The sequence below is a fragment of the Urocitellus parryii genome, chromosome 1 (assembly GCF_045843805.1).
Source record: "Urocitellus parryii isolate mUroPar1 chromosome 1, mUroPar1.hap1, whole genome shotgun sequence".
Lineage (NCBI taxonomy): Eukaryota > Metazoa > Chordata > Mammalia > Rodentia > Sciuridae > Urocitellus > Urocitellus parryii.
Genome location: NC_135531.1, coordinates 16380370 through 16405223, shown reverse-complemented (window position 1 = coordinate 16405223; position 24854 = coordinate 16380370). Strand labels below are relative to the sequence as shown.

General features: G+C 35.1%; 1 protein-coding gene across 1 annotated transcript in view; it reads right to left on the bottom strand.

Annotated features, from left to right (window-relative positions):
• C6 (complement C6) overlaps positions 1–24854 on the bottom strand; it is an 89047-nt gene that overhangs the window by 28010 nt on the left and 36183 nt on the right. The window contains exons 8-13 of the mRNA XM_026410245.2: positions 20847–21087; positions 16085–16207; positions 6490–6656; positions 4946–5171; positions 3510–3681; positions 3147–3258 (exon numbers count right to left, since the gene is read on the bottom strand). Of these exons, the coding sequence (XP_026266030.2) occupies positions 3147–3258; positions 3510–3681; positions 4946–5171; positions 6490–6656; positions 16085–16207; positions 20847–21087 (1041 nt within the window). The remainder of the gene's footprint in view (positions 1–3146; positions 3259–3509; positions 3682–4945; positions 5172–6489; positions 6657–16084; positions 16208–20846; positions 21088–24854) is intronic.

The following is a 24854-nucleotide window of genomic DNA, read 5'->3' as shown; positions in this document are numbered from 1 at the left end:
ACTATCCTTCCTGGGGGGACTTGTAATGCGACATCCTCTCCCTTTACGAAGAGGCAGGAGAGTGCCAGGAACTGCCTGGTCAGTTATTCTCTGAGAACTGCGGTTGGGGTTCTGAAGGGAGGTGAAGGCTCAGTTGTCCATGTTTACTATTACTTGGGCACATGATTTAACTTGTCCCCTGGAAGAGTCCTAATTTCCTGGATATATAAAGCTGTCCTACTGTCGATTATTGCAGGTGTGTCTTTGTTTCCAAGCAAAATGGAATGATGAAAAGGATTAATGATTTTAGTGTCTTATTCAAAGGCTGCACACTATTTTTGCATGAATTTCTCCTAAAATAAATGATTGTCTTGAACATTTGTTGTTTCCATTTCTCTTACAAAGCTATTATCTACATGTTTATGTTGTAACCATTAAGCTTAAACCACACATCTGCTAGACTGACTAAACAAGAAAACTTTATCTAAAGTCACTGCCACTTGCCCATAGGAATAGGACTTGTCTTGATCACTGAACAGATGTCCCCATGAGTAATAACCTGATTACTGTAACCTGGAGTTAGGTGTGTCTGTCTCTGAATCCATACAAGGAGCATTTTCCTGTTGTGACACGTGACTAAATCAGCCAGGGTCACTCTAGGAGAACTAGGCTGGCATGAATTAATGACACACAGACAGAGAAACACCTTTTTATCTGGGTTCTGTGACAGTCCCTCTGACCCAGTTCCCACGAAGGAGGCAAGGCAGGCAAGAAAGGGAGGGAGCATGCTTCTAACCTGTGTTTATTAACGGGGAGAGCTAATCCATGGAACATTCTATCCAAACAAAATAAACAAACAAACAAACAAAAACGGCAAAAGGTAGAATTACAACAAACAGGTGGGTGTAACTCAACCCCATCTGGTGATGCCCACTCCCAGAGCTGCACCTTTCTTATCGGAGCAGAGGTAAAGTTCACTTGCATTGCAGAGTGCAATACCTCTTTGCTGAGGACTTAAAGATGTGTGCATAGCTCCTGTTCAGGGTGGCCCCTGACATCTTCCTACTAGGAAATCCAAAAAATGCTCATTAGGAAAAAGTAAGGTTGTATTACTTTTGAATAAAAACTGTTAGCAGATAGAGATCAAACCTTTATAATAAAACAAGGAGTGAATTTATTAATGAAAATAAAAACATACTGCTGTGGTTTGAGTGGTCCCCTTATAAACTCATGTCGAATATTTAAGTGTCATTGTGACAGTATTAAGAGACAATTAGGTCATGAGGGCTGGTCACTCTCATGAATAGATTAATGCCATTATCCTGATGAAAAGATAAGTTCTGTTCCATCCTTCCTCTGTGACTCAGAATGCTCACTTGCCCTTCATCTGTGTTATGACCTTATGATACAGCACTAAGCCCTCATTAGTGTTGGTGCCATAATTTTGAACTTGCCAACTTCCAGAATTGTGAGTTAAATAAGTATCTTTTCTTTATAAATTACCCAGTTCTTAGTATTCTGTTATATCAACAGAAAATTGACTAAGACACATAACATTTAATTTTATAATGGAGTCATAAGAATCATAAATTACAGTTTAGAGACTTTGCATGTTTTTAAAATTAGGATGTCAACAGTTTTAACATTTTTTTTTCTGTGAAGCTATAATGGATTAAAAGTTATTTAGGCAATATGTAAATCAATGGAAGTGTAACTGATGTGATTCTGCAATCTGTATACGGGGTAAAAATGGGAGTTCATAACCCACTTGAATCAAAGTGTGAAATATGATATGTCAAGAACTATGTAATGTTTTGAACAACCAACAATAAAAAAAATAAATAAAAGTTATTTAGGTAGTTGGAGCTGATCAAATGTAATTTTGACAATACTGTTTTAGAGCAGGACCAGCAAACCTTTTCTATAAAGAGCTGGATAGTCAGTTGCAAGCCATAACGTGTCTGTCACAAGTATTCACCTCTGCCATTATTGTGTGAAAGTAGTCATAGACAGTATATAAATAAGTAAATGTGACTGTGTTCTAATAATACTTTATTTTAAACAAGTAGTAGGCCAGATTTGGTCATTAGAGCATAGTTTGCTGGCCCCTGTTCTAATGGATTAATTCTCAAGGTGAGACTTCCTGACCTAGCAGCATCAGTACTGTGTTTGATATGGATACTTTGGGGCTTCACCCAAGACCTACTGAATCAGAAACTGTGGGAAAGGGACAGTGACCTAACAAGCTCTTCAGTGCTTTGGTGAATTTGAGAACCTCTGTTTTAGAATAAACACTAGCTAAAATTACCTCTCTCCAATAATTTTCCTCCTCTTAAAATCTTTAGGCACATAGACAGAACATAAGTGACCAGGAAAGACACATTAGCTTAGCCTATAGCCCATGGATATTTATGTGCTAGGCTTGGAGAATTAAGGGTTAATGATCTTTAATCATAAATGTGATAAAATTGGAAAAACACTAATGTAAAGTTTTAAGAAATGTAAAATGAATAGGGACCATGCCTTCTGTGATCAATTTTAAGTATTATGTATCTACTGAAAGATTTACATCTAAAGCCAGACTGTTTGAGCACTGCATTTGATTTTCAGAAAAAGCATAAAACCATTTTGTGGCTTAATAAAAACAGATTAAATTAAAAGGTGCATTACAATGGTATTGACTGCTTCAGGATTCTACAGATTCCTCATCTTATCAGACAGTACAGACACAGGGACTTCTATGATAGATTATGATTAACTCTAGTTTATCTTTTTTGATGACATACCTTAAATGAAGGCATTATTTTTCTCAAACTCAGAAATAAACAACCAGACTTAGTTGAAGATTGTTACAAGTCATCCAAACCTATATTATGCAGGAGTTCCATTCTCTATTCAACAAATATACCATTATCATTTGACTAAGTGGTACCAAGGAACACAAGCAACCTACTGTCCTTTGATCAAATAAGCAGATATGAAGACATCTTCAGTGAGTTCAAGATGAAAGAGTGGTCAGGCATTCTAAATATTACTTCGATTACATAAAAATATTACAAAGATTATTGAAATTGAAAAATAATAACTCCACTTAAAAGAAAATACACATTTTTCAAGTTTGTTTTTGTTTTTTAACTTCAAAACAAACTGAAGGTCAAGATACTTACCCAGATAAATCCATTTTCTGGAAGAACTGGCTGACGACATCCAGAGTCTACTTCTAGCTCAGGAAGATCGACCTCTTTAATTTCTTCATCATCGCTGATACACGGCTGCCCACTAAAAGGGGAAAACAACGTGTGTATATGTTCACATATATTTACACACTGATTACATACATGTATGCAGATTGAATGGAAAATATGACTCAGAGACAAGGGTAACAGCAGATTCAATGCTTCACTAATAAGTTGTGTTGACATAGATAAAATTCGAATTATTTCTTCACTTAGCGGCAGAATAATCAATATCCAAACTGTGTCAGTGAAGGAAATGGCTGCACTTTCCTCTTTCCTTTTACCCAACCTTACATATTTTCCATTATTGAAAACGTGCAGTCCTCCTCTTGACGCCCCTCTCCCTCGCAGCCCCTTCCTCCCTGTTGAGGAGCAGGGTTATTGCACTCGCGGGTTCTTGATTTCTTATAAGTGGGATTGCACATGCTCCAGGAAGACCAGCAGCCCCAATTTCCATCCACTGCACCTGGAAGAAAGGAAAGCCCCCTTGTCACCATGGTGCCTCTGAGAGAATTTGCGCCTTGAAGAAAGGCCAGCCTGACCTGCTTTGTGGAATATTACAGGATCCTAATAAGGATTAAAGGAAATAGTTGCTGACAGGGATCTGATACAAGGCCTGATTTTCTATTCCTGTTCCCATAGGTCTTAATAAAATGGCAGAAATTATGGATCATTTTCACTATAAATGTTATGGTTTAGATATGGTATCCCCCAAAAGCTCAGGTGTGAGACAATGTAAGAAGGTTTGGAGGAGAAATGACTGAGTTATAGCCTTAGCCTAACAGGTGAGTTAATTCCTGGTGGGATTAACTGAAGTGGCAGGGTGTGGCCGGAGGAGATGGAAATTGCCGAGTGGCTTTGGAGTATATATTTGTATCTGACGGGCAGACTCTCACTCTCTGCTTCTTGATCACCATGATATGAACTGCTTCCTTCTGCCACACACTCCACCATGATGTTCAGCCTCATCTTGAGCCCCCAGAAAATGGAGGCCTTCTATGGACTAAGACCTCTGAAACCATGAGTCCTTAAATAAATTATTCCTCCTCTAGAGTTATTTTGGTCAGATCCTTCAGCCACAGCAGCAAAAAAGCTGATGAGTAAATATATATATATGCATGTACAGATACACATATGTGTATATGTACAAACATGAACATTTTCTGAATAGAATATATATCAAATTATTTTTCAAAGGTAGTAGGATATGTTCTTAATCCCATACATTATTCTCTTTCTAAGGAGAATTTGGGGTAACTTTGAACATTACTTAGCTCTGAATGAAAACTTTGGTTGTGACTTAATCTATCCCATATTGCAATGTCATCCTCTTATATTATGATACATTAGAGGTTTATGATAATACTATCATATTTTTATAATTCTTTACTTTTTAATTTATTTAATGTTACAGGTATTATGTTATGTACAATAAATCACAAATAAACAAATAAATACATTTTAATGCTTGGATACATACTAGGATTATCCTCATTTGATGGATGAACAGATTATGTCATGGAGATTTTCCAGCATCACATAACTGGTAGGTTGTAGCTGAGACTAATATGAAGTCATTTGACTTTAGAGTCTTAATTTTTTGAAGGCTTATTTTCTTTATGCATTTATAAAAGGTGGAGTTTGCTAGAAAAATTGTCTTAATTGGCCAACCTAGAATATCTTTTGGAGGGGAAAAGGTGCCTACCCCACAATTAATTACTGATACTTACTAGATTTATAATCTGGAGACCGTATCTCACAGTTCTTGCCATAGGTGCCACTCCGACACACACACAGACATTCGGTCCCTGAGAGCACAGGACGGCCATTATTAGGGCATGGAGCACACTGGCAAGGGTCAAACTTGGCTGTGTATTCTTGAAAAGCTTTCCTGAGGTTGTTCCGTTTAGTCACTGCACAGGGAATGTTTCTTACTAAGTCCATGATGGGAGCAAGCTAGGAAGAGCCAAGAGAGAGGAGATCTAGTCACATGCAGTCAGACAATACACTGCCATCACTGTCCAGTTCTCATGGAATGAGAGGCAAGGTCTGAGAAAATCCTGACTTCAAAGGTATTATTGTAAAATCTACAAGAGCTGCCCATTAAGCCAGTAGAGAAAGGCCCTCTACCTGAGGGCAGGTGTGAACTACCTGAAACTCATCTTCCCTGCACTTCTACTGTGGAGGAAGTCATCTGTGACACATTGCTTACTTGGACTTGCATCATGTTATTCATTAAGGATCAAAGTACTGAGATGGTTGACCAAGGGCTATGTAGCACACAAATGCTCTGCTGAAACCTCATCAAGTTTGATTCATGCAAAAAAATCTAGAGAGGCTGCTGAAGACTACTTTTCTTGTTCTCTGTTTGGTAAGGACAGTACTGGCTTTTGGTGGAGCCAGAAGAGAAAATGTGGAATAGGAGAAAATGAAGAGAGGAACTTGCCAGTGGGATGGATAGAAAAATTACAGTAACAAATAAGGAAGCTAACAACAATAAAAGAAAGGCAGTGCTTATTTTAATTTTATTAGCATTTTAAAATCCCAAAGAAATGGCCATTTAAGGTGCTGTATGACTAAAAAGTGCCCAGATGGGTAGCCAGTGCCTCATTTTTCCACCAAAACCTTTGGAGCTCAATATGTTTTCATGCTGCATGTAAATGGCTCCATTTTCATAATAATTGAATTCCTTTATCTTCATTTAAATGAAGTAAGCATAATAGCCTCTTTGGAGGCCTTTTAAAATGTGGTTGTTAAATGCAAAACTGATTCTAAATGGAATATGACTGGTATGTGGGCAAAGTACTCCATAAATAACAAAAATCAACTTTTAATGTAATTACAGCAAATACAAAACTGGTAAATTGAATCAATGGTGATAGAAACAGGAAGTCAAATGGATCTAAAATCCCATTTATCCCACATCATTATAAATAAAGATTTATAAGTGCTCATCAAATGAAGAGTTGCCAGAAAGATATAGAAACTAAATTTATTTTATGCATGGGTGAGATGAAGAGTACTACTCATGGTGAGTTTGAACAGTTTTATTCACAAAATTTCCTTTTCCAGTGTTTCATAGATGCTAGGAATTCTAAATACTGTACCAGAATGCTTGTTTGAATAGCAAAAGCACTAGATGTGCATTTTTTAAAAAAGCATATTGTGCATACATATTAAAGAAATACATTTTCCATATCATCTGAAAAGAAAATGGAAAAAGAATTGCACAATGTAAAATTTGATTGCTGGAAAACTACTTTAGCTCTCTTACCTCAAAGTCAATCACAGCAGGATTTTCCTTCACTGATTCCAACCACTCAGAAAATACTTTTTCCTCTGGACCTGAGGTCCCTTTCTCCCAGGCCAAAGCTGCTGAATACTTGCTTCTTCCACCTCGGACCAAAGATATGGACTTTTCTGCTCCCTGTAAAAATGAACCTACAACGTATTCAAGAAAATTATCCATTTAATTGTATTGAGAATTTATTCTTTAAAGAAATGTCAATTTGCACAGGACAGAGAAGTAGATGGTATAGTCAAGCATCTCCAATAAGAAAAGCTAAGTGGAAAAACAAGAAAACAATTCTCATTCCCACAGAGACTTCAATAGAGACATGATAATACCAGTGCAAACACTACCACTTATTGAGCATATGGCATCTGCCAGGGACTTCCTACACATTGTGGTATATAATTCTCACAACAACCCTGAGCAGTAGACATTAGTAGCTATTAGTTTAAATGTATATATTGAAACTGAAAATAATTTGTCCTGGAACACATGTTTAGGGAGAGGCATTACTGGCATGCAAATACAACTGAGTTCTTGAGTACTTTTCCCTTTATGGTTTGATGCCAACCCTCCAGCTTTTGATTTACAGACATGGGCCCCTAACATAACATAACCACATAGCTCTGGTATTTGATCAATTGCCTGCCACATTGGAAACTTTCAATTGCAGATAAAAAATGATAGAATGCCTTTAAACTTAAACTTTAAACTTAAAAGCATTATATGTAAAAGGAAAAAAATTTAAAAAAATACTGGAAAAGGAAATTTTGTGAATAAAACTGTTCAAACTCACTATGAGTAGTGAGTTTGAAACAGTGTTGACACTGTTTCTTTAGAGGAACTACACAGCACAGATATTTAATACAAATTTCAAATTAATTCCCATTAACTAATGACAATTTTAACAATATGGGTAGGATCTGAGTAGTAGGCAATTATAGTGAGAACAAATATCAAATGAAAACTTCTTGTGTTCATGTCAAAATTTCAAGGAGTTATATGAAATAGTGCTTTCTTGTTAATAGGAAGACTTGGTCTAAGCATAAGTAGCCACCACTGTGGAGAAAACAACAAAAAATTCTGTTTATTTCATCTAAACTGTCTTCTGTAACTTTTTTATACATTTGCATATTTTGGGCATACTATATTTTTAGAATAATAAATTTATACAACTCATTAGTAAGTATATATGTATCCATACATGTATTAGGTGTATTACTTTAAAATAACTTTCTACAATATTTTGGATTTGAAAACTTTGGATTCCAATTGCTTAAGTGAAAAAATTTAGAGCTAGAAATGGACAAATCTGTGTTGCCATGTATGCTTTTTCCTCAATATGCTATTGATTTGGGGTAAATGACATTAGCAAGAAGTTGTTGAGAAGTTGTCATATGCCAGAAGACTGAGAGAAATGTAAAATATTGACCCTCCATGAGGAGACAGCATAGGTACAGAAATACACTAGCAAAACTATAAAAGAAAAATTTAAATGAAGGATGAGGAAGGAAGGAAAAGAGGAAGGGAAGGACCATATGAGGCAATACTATTATTGTCATCAGACTACTAGAAAACAGGGTGGACCTAAAGGAACTGGAAGAGAAAATGTCCAGCACAGACGCATAGTTCTCCATTTATAGAGGGAGATGGGAAAGGGAGGAAGGGAGAAATGGAAAGAAAAGATAGAAAACATAACAAAAGAACAACAATGCAAACAGTTTTGCCAAGTATTACTGAGTAGTGTAAGCAATTCATGATTCTGGAGTTAAGAAGGTGAAAGAATGCCATGAGCTGGGAGTTAGGGAGGGTGGCACTCTGAAAAGAGGACTGTCGTGACCATGGGGCATGGGTAAGACTTGCTATGAAGACGGTGGGCTTCAAAGCCTGGGACACCACAGGCACATGCCCAAATCTGGTCAATGTGCTATATTCGGAAGAGAAGGCAGATGGGCATCAGTCTGAGTTAAATTTGAAGAGGAAGAATGGCAGAATTAAGAAGATCTGAATGGAAAATGAAGAAACCTGGGTTTATTCTCTAGGCTTCAAAACCACTGCATTCTCTAGAATCAATAAAAGGTTTTGTGATGGGGAAGGGAGAGGATTCGGGTACATTAGCAGTACTGTGCCAACTGGGTAGCCGTGGGAGATTGACACACCAGTTTGAAAACTATTATGCCTGTCCCTAATTTTGCAGTGTCCTCTCATTCCAACAAGTTGAAAACCAGGCTCCGTCTATGGTATTTTCTCATCCCAATACCTCTCTATCAATTCAGTTTCCAGAGGAGTCCTGATTCTAATCTAGTATTGCCTCTCATATATTTAAGTAAACTTTTCTACTGAAGTATAATTTTCACACATAAAAGCACATCATCGTAAGTATGCAACTCAATTAATTTTTTAAAAGTGAACATGCCCTCGTAGTCATTGCCCACATTAACCAAGAGCACCAGCAGCACCCTCAAAGTCTCCTTGATGGCTTCTGTCAACTGTTATTTCATTCTCAAATCCAACCCACAGCTTCACTATCCTTGCATATTAGTTTTGCCTGTTTCTGAATTTCAAATGAAAAGGAATAAAATGTGAATTTTGTTGTGATGGTTTTTTTCACTCAGACTTATGTTTGTGGGATTTGTCTACATTGTGTGTAGCATTCATTAATTCATATCCCTGTCCATTTTATTCTTGATATAGACACTTGAGTCATATCCAGTTTTTGATCAGATATTTGAGTTGTACCCAGTCATATATGTATTCAAACTAACATTCGAAAATGTTACTGTGCATATTTTTGTACATTACTTTTTTAGCATATTTGTCCATGTTTCTATTGGGAACAAACAGCAGTATAATTGCTAGATTATTAATACATACATTATATATACATATATTCATGTGTAGAAACAGACATAGCTATCAATAAACATTTTTTATATATATAAAACATTTTATATATATATAAAATGTTTATTGATAGCTATGTCTGTATATATAAAAAAATACCACTTCAGTAAGCATTTCCAGTGTCCAAATAGTTTCATCAATTTAAATTTCTATCAGCAGTTTCGGTGATTGGTTCCATACTCTGTCAAAATTTGTCAATTTAAAATTTTTTACCTGAAAGGGAGGGACATGAGGAAGTACCAAGGAACAAAATCTACTAAATTATGCTATGCCTATGTACAAATATACCACTCCATATATATATATACATACATATATATATATGTATATATATAAATTTAATGCACTAAATAATAATAATAATAATAATAATAATAATAGAAGGGAAATCAATAGAGTAGAGCAAGAGGTTCAGGAGGAAGGAGGGGAGAAGAAAAAGGGGAGGGATTGGTGAGTGAGACTGATAAATTTATGTTATGTGCAGGTATGAATATGCCATGCTGAATCCCACTATTATGAATAATTATAATGTACCAATAAAAAGATGAAAAATATTTTAAAAATTTCAGCAAAAGCCAAAACAAAAATTAAAAATTTCACCATTTGTATGAGGTAGTATCTTATGGGATTTAAATTTATTTCAACTCCTGATATGTTCTTTTCATGTTTGCTCTTTGAATATCTTCTTTCATGACAGGCTTACTTGATAGGTTTGCCTATTTCTAAATTTCTACTATTTCCCTACATTACATGTCTTTACTATATGTCACCTAGACAACTGCCAAAGGATAACTTATAAGAGCTCAGTATTTAGTACAAGACAGGCTTTATTCTTATCATTTTATATAGACTGTTAAATTCTCATAAAACATACATTAAATAAATAATATTAGTTTCATTTTATATGTCAAAAACCCAGAGCAAAGCAAAGAAGGGTCTTGATGTTGGTTACATTGTTAATTAATAGTGGAGCCAAAATTTGAATTTATATAGTCTGTCTTGTAAATTTAATAGAAATGCAATGTACTTAATCCACCACAGCTAGAAATAATCTGTAAAGGAGAGTTTACTTCCATACTTAGTAATTTTTACTGTTTTTCTATTGAATTCACCAGAGTGTTTGGCCCAATACTAAATCTAAATTTCTTGGTAAGGCCTTTTTTTGGGGCGAGGGGGTGTGGTAACTGCATACCATATAGGCTTATTGAAAAAAGAAAATCATAGTGTTCTTCATGATTTTAAAAACTTAGAGGAGTTCTCTTTAAATATTTTTTACACTGGGAGTTTTCAAATTTAAAGATGCAACAACTCCCTTTTCACACTTAACACCTATTACCGTCCTGAAGATCCTAAGTGCTATAGTGAGAATATTTAAATAGGATTAAGTCCAAATATTTAACCAAGGCATACAGTCCTGCTTTTTAAAAAAATATTTATTTTTTAGTGGTAGTTGGACACAATACCTTTATTTTACTTATTTATTTTTATGTGGTGCCGAGGATTGATCCCAGGACCTTGCATGTGCTAGGCGAGTGTTCTACCGCTGAGCTACAACCCCAGCCCCCAGTCCTGCTTAATACAGAAAAAACTGCTTTCCTTGGTTTATTTCACAAATTTATGCTCAAAAAAATAGAAATATTCACTTATGTATTCAACCTTTGCCTCTCTGTGCTTCTGTTTCCTCATCTATAAGGTAATAACTGAAGCAGTCTCCTGGGGTCACTAAGAGGATGAAAAGTTCACACACACAAAGCAATTAGAGTGGAGCCTGGAACATAATAGGAACTTACTAAATGTTGATCATTCATGCATCATTTCTTTCACTTTTTCATGTTTATAGAAATACATTGATTAATGGGAGATGAGATTGATCAAATCATGTTATGTGCACATATAAGTTTGGCATAACGAATCCCACTATTCTGTATCCAACAATAAAAATAAATACATTGATTAAACATTCCTATTGTGTTAGTCATGGTGGACATAAGGACTGTATCACTGTCCTAAATTTGTTCACATCTTAATGAAGGAAATAGGAAGTAAACAGTGCATTGAGTGCTATGATACTGTGAATAGGGGTTGCAGTGAGATTAAACAGAAGTGTAGCTACTTTAATCATGAATAACAACAGGTGGTAAACAGAATGGCTCCTTGGACTGCCTGATAAGTTAATAATTTATAGACTTGTTTGTTTTGAAATAAATATTGCATTTTGAGCATATTAAATATTTAAGCAATTCAGAAAAACAAAATCCTCATTCCCCTTACTTAATGTTAGTTTTATATATTAAATGATTCAGTCTCCTTGACTCATGTTTGCCCACTGTTTCTTCACTCCTAAATTCTTTTTTTTATTTATTGGATTAAAGTCTTGGTATTAACTTTTGTCTGTTTCCTTAATTTTTTGGTCTTCAGCAATTTATTTATTTATTTATTTTGTTCTTTTTTGTTACACATGACAGTAGAGTATAATTTGACATATTTATACTAACATAAAGTATATATTATTCTAATTAGGATCCCAGTCTTATTGTCAATAAGCTTTCCATGTGTTTTTAAGCTCTATCTCTGCCATTCCTTTCATAATTAAAGCCACATTGTGGGTTTTTCAACAGTACAGCCTCAAAATAGAGAAGATTGACAGAAAAAAAGAATAAAAAACCTTTCTTCTGAACTCTCAAGTATACTTTTGAATCTGGCAGGAATTATAGACCTAAAGGCCATGGTTTTCAAAGTCAAGAACCAGGCTGTTGAAAGAGAAAAGAATTCTTGGAATTCTTAAAACTTTAACTTAAATACCAAGAGCCAAACCTGCTAGGATTCAAACCATAGAATTTATAATACCAATCATAGAATGAAAAAATGAACCATGACATAAGAACCCATTTCTTTCTCAAAAGGAAAAAAAATAGATTTTTGAGTGGAAGGGAAAATGGAGAATGTTAGATATGGTATAATGAAAATTTAGACGTGACGAAATTCTTAGCTCAGACCTGGGATTCTATTGCACTGAGCAGTCTTGGGAGGGATGGTAATACAAGAGAAATTTGATAGCAATGCATAGTCGTTTGTATCTAAATCTTCTCTATGAGTAGAATGAGAATGGTGACACTTGTAGAGAATATTTTATATCCCACATGGTGCCCAAGCAAATGGTCCCCTGAGTTGCTTTAAAGGCACTCACAGTTTGCTATTATGTGTTCAAGAAAGAGTTAGGAGTTGCCTAAATCTTAAAGAAGATGAGGAAATCTTGAGAGAGGGTTTTAGACAAAGGGGCATGATGTTGGTTGATGTGAAGAAGATTCAAAGGGTATGGCAGGACCATTAGCATTGGTGGTGGGTGCCAGTGTCTAATGATGAGGACCAAGGTAGGCAAATAATAGATTAGCTGAGGGCAACAAAGACAAAAGGGCTTTGTGCTAACAAAGGTTTCATTTTTCCTCGGATGCTAGGATACCTTTCCCCCAATGCATGTACAAATGTACATACATACACATGCATGCACATGTACACACACATAAACACACACACAGAATATCCCTGAGAAATATCAAAGGAGAAAGGTGAGGGAATCTTACATTTGACTGAAAATTGAAAAATGAAACACTGAATAACTGTGTTACATTACATTGGCATTTTTATATTTTTTTATTACTTAGAAGAAATGGGCATTTGAGAAAGACTTTAAGTTCCACTTTATAAAAAAGCCCTATCTGAACATGTGAATTATTCCAATTGTTCTTTTTCATTTTTTTCTTTGTGACATGATTTTGAGTAGTTATTTTTTCAGTAAGTACTCAAGAATGTATATCACCAGAATTCTCTGATGTTTTGATAACGTCTTCCTGTTATTTTTCCATATGAAGGCATTTCTTTCCTCTGTTCAGAAATCTGTGGGATTTCTCCAATAGCTTGTTACACAGAATGTTGTTATGGAAAAGTCTAGGACAACCAGGTTTTGTCATTGTTGTGTATAAAACTTGTGTTTTTCAACTGAGATACTTGCAGAGTTCATTTTCTAAATCTTTGGATTTAGTAAAAAAAAAAAAAAAATCAGTTTTTTTTCCCCTTGAAGTTGCATCCGTAAACCATATGTCTTTTCAATGTTTTTATTAGTGTCTTATAGTTATACATAATATTGGGGGTTAACTCTGACATAATTATACATATAAAATTTCTTCATTTATTTTGAAGACTCTTATTTTATGGTACTTGTGATTGAATCCAAGGTACTCTACTGTAGACCTATAGGCCTTTTCTTTATTTTTTGTTTTGAAACAGGATCTTGTTAAGTTGCTGAAGCTGGCACTGAACTTCCGATCCTCCTGCCTCATCCTCCCAAGTAGGTGGGATTATCGGTGTGTGTCACCCAGGATAGATTCTTACAAAACACTGCTATTATTGTTGTGTGCATGTTTTAATATTTTTATTATTTTTTAAATTAAAAAATTTTATTGGTGCATTATAATTACACACATTAGTAGGATTTGTTACATATTTGTACATGAACTTACATGGTTTGTCATTCATTCTATTTTCATTAGATTTTCTTTAATAATAACTGTTTTTTTCTGTACTTATTGTGATTTCTTTAGATAATTCTTACATGTGTTTAACTTTATTAATTTTATATTCAGACTATTATGTTTTGTCCATTCAGTGTCTAATTTATTTATAATGATAACGGTAATGCTGCTCAATGTTTTTACCTTGACTTTGAAGTCTTCCTTTTTCTTTAATTTGCACATTTAAATTTTTATCTTTGAGCTTTTGACTTATCGAATTCATGTTCTTATTAAAATATTCTATTTCATGATAAGCTAGTAAAGAATCTGTATCCATTCTTTGATTTATATTACTAAATTACTTGTCTGTTTTGGATGTTGTTTCTTTTTGCCTTCATTTTCTTTCCTTTTTTGTTTTGCTAGAATGCAAATGTAATTGTCAATACAGTTCTTCTCATTATGCTTATATTCAAGCCAAATTTCTATGTATTTAGAATAATATATTTATTATTTTGGTGATGAATATTACATTTTTATTTTTCTCTCATATTCCTTATGAGAGTGTAAGTTTCAAATCTAGGAGTTTCTGTGATCCTGTTTCCTTTCCTTTGTTCTGACCAAATGAGTGGCAGTCAGGCAAAGTAAGAGAATAAAAAAATTGTGCACAGAGTAAAGAGTTATTTGTAGAGGCAAGGCATAGCAGAGAGCATGACATGTTTAGGAGATGACATAAAGTTGAGCTATGCAGAGAGATGTGCGGGCTTATCCTTGAGGCTATAAGGGACCATGACATATTTAAAGCATAAGGATTTCATGAATAAGATTTGTCTTGGAGAAAATCCCTCTCACAAAAAATGTGTAGAATAGACTGCAAGAAGGGAATACTCAGAACAAGGAGACCAGTTTTAGAGACTTTTGTGATAGTCCAGGTTGGATATAATGAACGGAGTTATGTACATGGAATTAAAGAGAACACTTTGAGAGGTATTCAGGAGACAGAATTGATTATACATGGTTACTTATTAAATATGGGGGTTAGAAAGAAGGAAAAAAATCAAAGGCGATTCCCAGATTCCTGGCTTGGTTGACCTGGTGGACGGCACCACCATGCCTCAAGCCTGGGAATGTTGAAGGAGAGGGGAAAAGAGGTAGGCACAGTTTGCTGGTTCCTATGCTAGTCGTACTGTTAAGTCTTCACAATAATCCCTATAGGCTGTGAAACTAAGGCAACACTAGATAGTGATGAGAACAGCTTGAGAAGGGAAAGAACATACTGATGTTCAGGTAGATTTGCTTGGTAAACAGCTGGTGTCTGGAGCTCAGAAGAGAAATCTGGGTTGGGGATTAGGATGTAAGAGGGCAGTAGCCAAAACACTGGGAAAGAGGAAGATCATTCTGCAAAACCTGACTAGTGTCTTTTTTCTTTGAAAGGTTGGCCTGGATTTTCTTTCTCTTCCTCTTCATTTGCCAAAGTCAACTTCTGCCTTCAATGCATGGCCCCCAAATAGTTCTTGTCACAAGACCATCTGCCCATCTTTTTCAGCCCAATGTACTTTCATAGCCTTTAAAAAATACCTCTTCTAAACATTTATCAGTCTATTTTTAATGGTCATTTATATATATCCTTACTCTGTAAGTTTCTTAATAAGAATGTCCAGATCTTACTCCTTCGCCTTACAAAGCTTCATACTGAATTCTACCCATGGGGATACTTAGAAATTGTTCATTAAATTAAACAGCTTTAGCCAGGCGCAATCCCAGCAGCTCAGGAGGCTGAGGCAAGAGGAGTGTGAGTTCAAAACCAGTCTCAGCAACTTAGTGAGGCCCTTAGCAACTCAGTGAGACCCTGTCTCTAAATAAAATACAAAATAGGACTGGGATGTGACTCAGTGGTCAAGTGCCACTTGAGTTCAATCTCCAGTAGCCTCTCCACCCAAATTTAACAGCTTAAGAATTAGATAAAGAAAACTTTAGTCACTACTTGAAAATATTTTAAGTAGTGCTAATGTTATTTTATTTGCACCTTTCCCCTGTCACACACAGGGCTGTGAGGCAGGTGAATGAAATGTTAAATGTTAAAGATAGCATAGTCATATGCAATATGGTACTTAAGTTACAGGCAGTCCCAGGACACACTGGACAAGTGGCTAAGAAAGGACCATTACCTTCATATCTTTCTGACAGCTTGTTAGTAGTACATTTCTTCTCTACTTTTGTTTTCTTAACAAAAAGAATACGCTTCTTCTTTTCAATATGGATACAGTTTCGGATTTCTTCCTCTGTTAACCCTAGAAAATGGAATACAAACAGAACCCACTTAGACTGTGCCATTGAGGATTCAGAGGAGGTACATGAAACTCTGGTCCCTTTTGGAGCGAGACACTCTAAGCCTCTGTCCTTAATTCCAGTAGACAGTGTTTTATACTGATTCAGATTTGCATAGGACCAGAGATGATGAACAGAAAGTGTGTCTTTGAGTTCCTGCATCTCCTGCTGCAACACTGACACTAGGAAGCATCTATGAGAACACTGTAGCCCACCGCATAGGGTTGTGTTAGCTTCTCCCTGTTTCTATTCACTGTTGCCCAGGACCTTAAAGCCTGTCTTTTCGTCTGCACATGGCCATTGAGTAGCCCTGAAAATCAAGAGATTTAGACATGCTCTGTTCTGAACCCCACTATAAGGCCTGCTTTCTGGGTCACAGCTGATTCCATGAGATCTAAGCGTATTTCACCTGTACATGACCTAAAATGTAAATGCCGAACATCTCTCCTTCCCTGAACACTCATTTTCTTCTTCTATGCGTCCTCTTCAGGACTCAGCTTTTCACTCTTTCCTACCTCCCAACATTTCTTATTTTAATCTCAGGAATTCTGATTCCCTGAACTATGAACTCTTCATCTCCTCCCTGGCTCTCCTGAATTCAAACCTGTATTCCATCCTGTTTCCCTGTTGTCTCTGCGGGAGATCGACAGTGCCTTATTTCCACCCCTTTAGTCCTGGGATCTGGGATTGACATCTCTCTAGTTTCTTAAAGTTGCTTTTACTGGATGACTTTTTACAGTCTTATAAGTCTTGTAAAATCCTTGATGCTCTAAGGCTTGGGTTATATGGTACCTTTAATTCTCATTGTTTTTGTCCTTTTCCAAACTCCCAGTCCTCATCCATTGAATATTTTGCCATCTGAATCACTCCCACTGCAATGTCTGTGGTCATTCTCAGTGACCTCAATACCACGTATGAGTAGAATACAGTGCAAGGAAACAGATTGAGCACATTTTTACACCTAGTGGTTCCTACCTATCTGGGCTAATTTGAAGGGAATCCATGATTGAGTTCCTGCATCTCCTGCTGCAACACTGACCTTAGGAAGCATCTATGAGAACACTGTAGCCCACCCCATAGGGTTGTGTTAGCTTCTCCCTGTTTCTATTCACTGTTGCCCAGGACCTTAAAGCCTGTCTTTTTCTTAAAACAGCTCTCCAATCTTCCTGACTCACTGCCAGAAATATCAAAATTAGAATGCAGGTTTTTTATTTAGTTGAAAGTTGCCTTACAAAAAACAAGTTCATGAGAGTTATCACTGTTACTATCAGATTTTAAGCACCTTAAAGCAACATTTTTTTTCCAAATACTGATATTTAGGGTTGTAGGTTATAATAAACAGGGAAGAGCACTTTTAAAGATTGAGGCACCAGTTGGGCATGAGGGGGCATGCAAACCTGAAGGCACAGATCTCTGAGAAATAAGGCTGGGTATTGTGAATTAGATCTGCTTTCTACACAGGTCTTTTCTTTTTTGACAGTTTGACATATTTGAAGAGATGTGTTACTAGTTGGGAGTAAAAAATTATTAGCTTGGAGCCCTCATGTTTACCTGGCCTGTTCAATGCTAGCAAAAAAGATGACTATTTGAAGCTGGCTAAATAAATACAATTCCCTTTTCTTGGTGGTAGCACTGTTTTATAAGTGGATCAGCAAAATCCTTGGGACACGCTAGGAATTTAGTTTCATAACACACAGTTCCTTTCTTTAGGTTTTTATTATTTATAAGTGAAAATTGAATTTTATATGTCCAGTTAATTAACTATGACACACACACAAAAAAAAACTATAAACTCAATTTTATTTCCTGAGGGCTATCTGTGAATCCCAAAGAAGCCAAAGTCTGAGTCTTTCTTATGGCATTGAAAGCAGAATCATTAAGATATTAGGTCTTCATCAATAAATTTCTGCACAAGCTTGTTCTTCCCCATCATATGTCCTGACATTGCTGCCTGGTTTCTATCTACTAATTAACCAAGGAGCTTCCAATATCCAAATTTCACACCTAAGTGTCCTCCTGCTGCAACACAGGGATCAGTATTTCTATCAGGTCCTCAGGTACTCTAAGTCAATAGTGTTAGTCAAAATATCATCCTAATACATAGTATTGTGAATACTTTTTCACCTCAAATTCAGAGCAGATAACTTCCCCAACAAAAGTTTTAAATTACCATTTTGTATGATACTTTAATTTCTTCATGTTTTCACTGTGTTTCTGAAATTCTTTTCATCTTGCACACTGAAGAAATGTCAACTTTTATTCAAAGTTTTAACATGACTATGGGACACTGAATAATAGAGGAATAAATCAAGGAATGAAAACAAAAAGCAATTTTATTTTATTTCATTCAAGTTTCAAGTAACTTTCTCAAAGGCAAAGAGTGTAATGCTCATTGAATATAGTATAACAGAAGCTAATTCTATTCTCTACTTTCATATTATGTCTAGGTAAAGGGTGAAGAAATAGGAAGAAAGAAAAGAGAGAAGACCAGAATGTATGTTGCAGAAGCAGGCAAGTCCAACCCATGGTCTAATTCCATTTTATTGAGCTTTGTTTCTATTTGAATGTGCTTCATTTTAACTACAATTAAAATTGCACAGCCATATTATTATTGTGACTTAGAAACATCTATGTACGTATAGGTATAATATGTCTATTTACTATACATAAGAATATTCAGAATCTAAGAATATTGAATACAACGTTGTAAAGTATATTAAATACATACACATATATATTCTGTTCATATGCACACTATAAGTAATATATATAGTGTGAATTTATGTATAGCATGTGTCTATATATATCTGGTGTGTACGGGTATATAAATATGTATGAGCATTAATTTCAGTGACTCAGTGCACCTCAAACTCTCTCTTTCCTTCATCATGTATGTCTAATAGTCAATCTCTATTTACAGAGAAAGAGAGGGGAGGTGAGAGTGTTTTAGCTGTAAAGTTTAGCCTATCAGTCTTCACCTATTGAAACATTAGGTGGTTGATTAGAGATCTACACAGTTCTTTAACTGACCTGATCTCTAAGCTTTTAAAGGCTTTGCTTTGAATATGTGAGTATACTCATCAAATAGGAAATTATTGTCTGGGCTCCACAGCATCTAAAAGGAGCTAGGATTTGCCCCAGCCTTTTTTTGCTCAGGATTAGCATTGATACTATAGCAGTGGCTGAAGACATCAAATTCATTATGTAAGCTTGGCTACAGTAGAATAAATAAAGAAACGGAACTCGAGGGGCAGACAGTATAATAGTTAAATAAAATAATATTATAATAATAATATAATAGTTAAATAAACTTAGCATAAATACTTTGGATTTTAGTAAACATGTCAGATAAAAATTTATTAAAACCTTCTTATTAAAAATCCTTCTGAAAGATATTTTTCCCAGTATTTTTCTTAGGAAATAGATTATGAAGTACCTTAAGATTTGGAGGGACTCAGGGAAGCCATATTAAACATTAGTAGTTGCCACAATGAGATATAAGAACAGAGGGACTAAAATTGTATTGACCCAAGGGCTAGCCTGTTACTGTACTTTAAAATAAATTTCTGGTTTCTTTTGATAAAAGTTTAATGATGAGTAATTTTGATTTATTTAGGGGAATTGATGAGTTCAGTTCTGGTTATCATAGTTTCCCAATTTTACCCTTTTTTTTTAAGAAAACCATTTTTTCTTTAGTTGTCAATGGACTTTTATTTTTTTTTAAATTTTTATATGAAGTACATGACAATTGAACCTAGTGCCTCACACATGCTAGGCAAGCACTCCACCACTGAGCCACGATCCCAGGCCCCCAGTTTGTTCTTAAGAGAAACATGATAGTCATCACAAGGATCCTTGGTCATTTCACACAGGAGCTAGGAAAAAAATAATAATCCAAAGGAACTTAAACTATAATGATAATTAATATTGACAATTTCAGATAATATTTAATAAAGAGGTTTATGTTGTTATTTTATATGCAAGCACAAAAATGTCTGCTCCAAACCTCAAGACATGAAGTTGTAACCTTTCCTCAAATAAAAAAGCTTCAAATTTGGTTTCATGTTCTATCACTAGGAGTATGTACAGGCCTGTAGTAACTCAGTCCCTTTTCAGTTTCCTTATTGTTCTTCCACTTTATGCCCTTGACTTTTACTTAAAATCATTAAAAGTAAATGATTGCTATTGAATTTGCTATAAATGTTGCTCTATATAATTATCTGCAATAAAAATGCTATAAGTAAATTATCTTCAGAATGGAGTTCCAGGACAACCTTTGTTCTCCTTGTGGTATTGGAAAACCTCTCTCTTTTATGTATCTTCTGCTGTGTAGCTTATGATGCTTTGAGATGTCAGGAAATTCAGAGACAAATACAATGCCCAATCACAGAGACTAGGCATACTTATTTTTTGGTACAATTCTCTATTTTTAATTTATATGAGTATGAACTTTTTATTGTTCTTCATATCATTCTGGAAATAAAGCAGGTCTAAATAAAGTCAAAGAAGAATTATTCAAATAGCAGAGTAGGAGAAAAAAAAATGTATTGCATGCCATCCTACCACTTTAAAAAGGGGAGGGGGCGGCTGAGGGAAACGTACCCGAGTTCTTCAGCTCTTCACGGCTAAACTGGTAGAGAAGGTCATACACACCTCCCAGGGAGCCGGAGGTGAAGTAGTGTGTACCAAAGTTCTCAAATATCTGGCTGTATAGAGCAGAGTTGTATTCTAAAGGCAGATGGTTAAGGGCTTTCAAAAAGACGTCAGAAAGCTGCAGATCCTCTGCTTTCATTGTGAAGTTTAAGACCTTTATCACTTTATGGATCCTAACGAAACTAGAATCCTAAATGAAATTTAAAAAAAAGTTAAGAAATAAAAATAAAAAGGAAGATCAAAGGTAATGAAAGCTTTTAAGTGCCATTAATTTATCATTAAGCTTGTTTCCTTCCACAGTATGAGAACAATTTTAACTCTGTTGCATATTCTCTCATACACAATTATAATTTTCATTTTATGTTCCAGTACCTTTTCCTGAGATGTTCAGAGCACTAAACAGATGAGATTATCTCAATAATGGGAACTGTGTGACTGAGGCCTATGTTCTGTACCAAAAAAGAAATGATCAATCTTTCTCTCTTGATTGCCCACCATGGCTGCATCCCCACTGAGTTTTTATTTAGAATGCCTTACTAATGCAAACCATTGAAAAATGATTGTGTAAAGATTCAAGTGGAGTTTGGCAACTGTGTAGCTTCATCACTAACTGGAAAAAGCATTTAAATTTTCTAAATTTTTGTTGTCCAGTGACAAGATGAGGGCAGAGCCCCAAGGAATACTTTACACTTCCTTTCAATGACAAAATGCTGTGATTCCAAATGATTTAGGGGTGAATTTGAAACAAAATTTTTTTATATTATTTCTCCTTTACACATAGGCAAAAATAGATGTGGATTTTTGTTTGTTTCATCATTTCTTTTTATGTTAGGTTAATTAGGATTAGATGGTTGTTATAATGCTTAAAATCTCATTTCTTGCCAGGTACGGTGGGGCACGCTTGTAATCCTAGGGACTCCTGACTCCTGAGGACTCCAGGAGGATTACAATTTAGAAACCAGCCTCAGCAATGCAGCAAGTTCCCAAAGCAACTTAGCCTCACCTTGTCTCAAAATAAATAAAAAGAACTGGGGATGTGGCTCAGTGGTTAAGTGCTCCTAGGTTCAATCCCTGGTAATAAATAAATAAATAAATAAATAAATAAATAAATAAATAAATAAAATCTCTTTTCTTTATATTGTCCTAAATGGCCACTGAGGCCTATGAGAATATTCACATATACTAGCTTATTAAAAAAATAGATAATTTATTTGGTCTTTCAATTATAACACATTGTAATGTTTGAATAATAGTAACAGAATGAATGACCATATTTTAACAAAAGAACTATAACTGGTAATTATTAAGCAGCCATCCATCTTTCTGTATACTATAATTATGGCACCAAATGACTGCTAAAGCAAAAGAAAGAAAATCACAAGGATCAAAAGACTCAGGGTTCATTTTCCTCTCTGCTTTTTCCTTTCTCCTTCTTACCTTTTTGCCTTCCATTAATTTATTTTTCAGCCATCAAATACTATGGATGTAGAAGGCACAAGGTAACCAAAGATTGTGCCCTTGTGGAGCTCACATTTTAGTAAGTACCCATTAATTCTATTTTTAACTTTAACACTTGAATTTTGTGATAGAACCATAGTTTTCGACAGTTAGAGGGGCTTTTGCTTTTAGAGAGAAGTATATAATCTCCCTGGGTATCTGAAATGCCTGTTACGGGAGGTTCAATATTTCCATTTTTTAAAAAAATGGAATGATAGAAAATACAAATTAAACTTAGCACAAGCACAGGCATACTATTCTTCTCACCAATATGGGATAGCTGGAACTGGCTATTTTAGACTAAAGAATACTATTATGGTAGTTTATTAAAAACATGCATTTAATCATTTGTGAGATCTTACTGCATTTTAGTCATATCTATGTAGTTTCAATTTTGTAAATCAGAAAAGCCCTGGATCTTACAGAGCTGATTGTTATTTATTTATTTTTTTAATAGATTCTTTGCTCACCTCCCCCCCCAAAAAAAATCATTGGTTTCATCTAATAAAATAAAGCATTAAGATCACATGAAGGGCTTGGATTAAATTTCAAGTGTGTGGCATGCTGATTTCACTGCTTGAAGATGGAGAGGAGTTGCAGTAGCATTCTCATCTAGACTAAGATTTCCTTATTCTATTCAGATCTAATTGAAGATAGCAGTCATGATTTTGGATGACAATTTTGTAAGACAAAATTGTTGAATGACAGTAGTTTCATATGTTCTGACTTGATACTGCAAATGACCCTGCATGTTTCTGCTTGGGAGAAAATTCTTAGGGATCAAAAAAAAATGCCTGTTTATCTACAAATGAGGGTTTTACACCTGTTCTTTAGAATGTTTAAAACATTTATAAACCAACTCGGTGAAGATGTTTTAATATCAGGACTGATACCCACATCTGTGTCTCTTTAGCATCTCCATTTCCCTCCCATTTTGGGGGGATCTACTTGTAGGTAGTTACTTTGAGTCCTGAATGCTATATTAGAGATTTTAAAAAAGAAAAGACAAAGGACCAGAGATGCACAGCCTCAGATATTCCAAATCAGTAGATTAAAAGGAGCTCATAGAGATGTGTATTTCCACTTCCTGGTGATACTGGCACTCACTTGTCTGACTAATAAGTTTAGCTAAATTTGGAGGAAGTATATAAACCATAGTCCATTTGAAACTAAAGGAACAATATGTTATTAATGGAATCTATTTTATTCTCATTTTCTACATGCCTATCACCAGGGCTGCATTCTTTCCACAGTTTGTTAAAATTAAGAATAAATAAGTGAATGATTATCAAATATATTGAAATGTAATGTAATGTATAAGAGCAACGGATAAAAGTCAGGATAACTGAGTTCAGTTCCCAACTCTGACATTTACTGACTGCCAAGATCCCTGAAAGTCACTTAGCTTCTTTTGGGGGGTGGTGCTTTTGCTAGGGATTGAACCCAGGGCGTCACACATGTTAAACATACATTCTACCACTGAGCTACACCCCTAGGCACACAGCATCTTTACTGAAGTGCACTGTCCTCCACAAGCAGGTATTTAATAAGTGTTTATTGAATTAAAACTAAATACATATACTTCAACTTATTCTTCTACCGAAATGTAATATGATATCTATTCTGATTACCTCTTAGGGTTTCTTTGAAGATAAATGGAATGCTTAGGAAAATTATCTGTGAGGTGATATAAGGTCCCATTTTGATATAAGTAGATAAATGTGTCAATGATAAAGTATGAGGGACTCTATGGTAAAGGCAGCAGGAGCCACATAATGGTCCCTCCAGTTGCTGGTCTCATTGGCTCCAGTGTTAGTACCTGTCCTTTTCCCTCCTCAATACCAGGTTCTACAGTTCAGAGCTCACTCTCCTAATTCATCTCTTGGGAAAAAACAAATGCTACTCAGAATGGTGGTTGTAGTGGAGAATGACACTATTTTAAAAGACCTTTGCAAATGTATGAAAATTTCTATCAGAAACCTGTTTCCTATAAAATTTAAGAGTTGCAGGATATACTTAAGAGATTTCACATGCCACAATGGAGAAAGTGAAATAGATGAAGAAAGATTAACAAAGATTTCCTTATACATTGAAAGTATTTTGTAAAAAGCTTTTGGCAAGGAAAATAGGAAAAATCTAATACATAGTCATACCCTAAATTTTAAGTGTAAAAAATAAATTCTCATAAATTTCCAGACAGTGAAAATAATAACAAAAAATCAGCTTTTCATATTATTTTCCTACACAACAATGGAAATCAGAAGACCATGGAATATCATCTACCGTCAAGAGAAGAGGACTATGATACAAACAGGATATTCTTTATCTTCATTGCTCAGGGAAAAGGCAAATAATTTTAGATATATAAGGACTTAGGAAATAAACCTCATGTGCATCCTATTTGAGGAAAACACTAAAAAAATCTCAGGAAAGAGAAGATGAGAGTAAAGGAAATGGTGG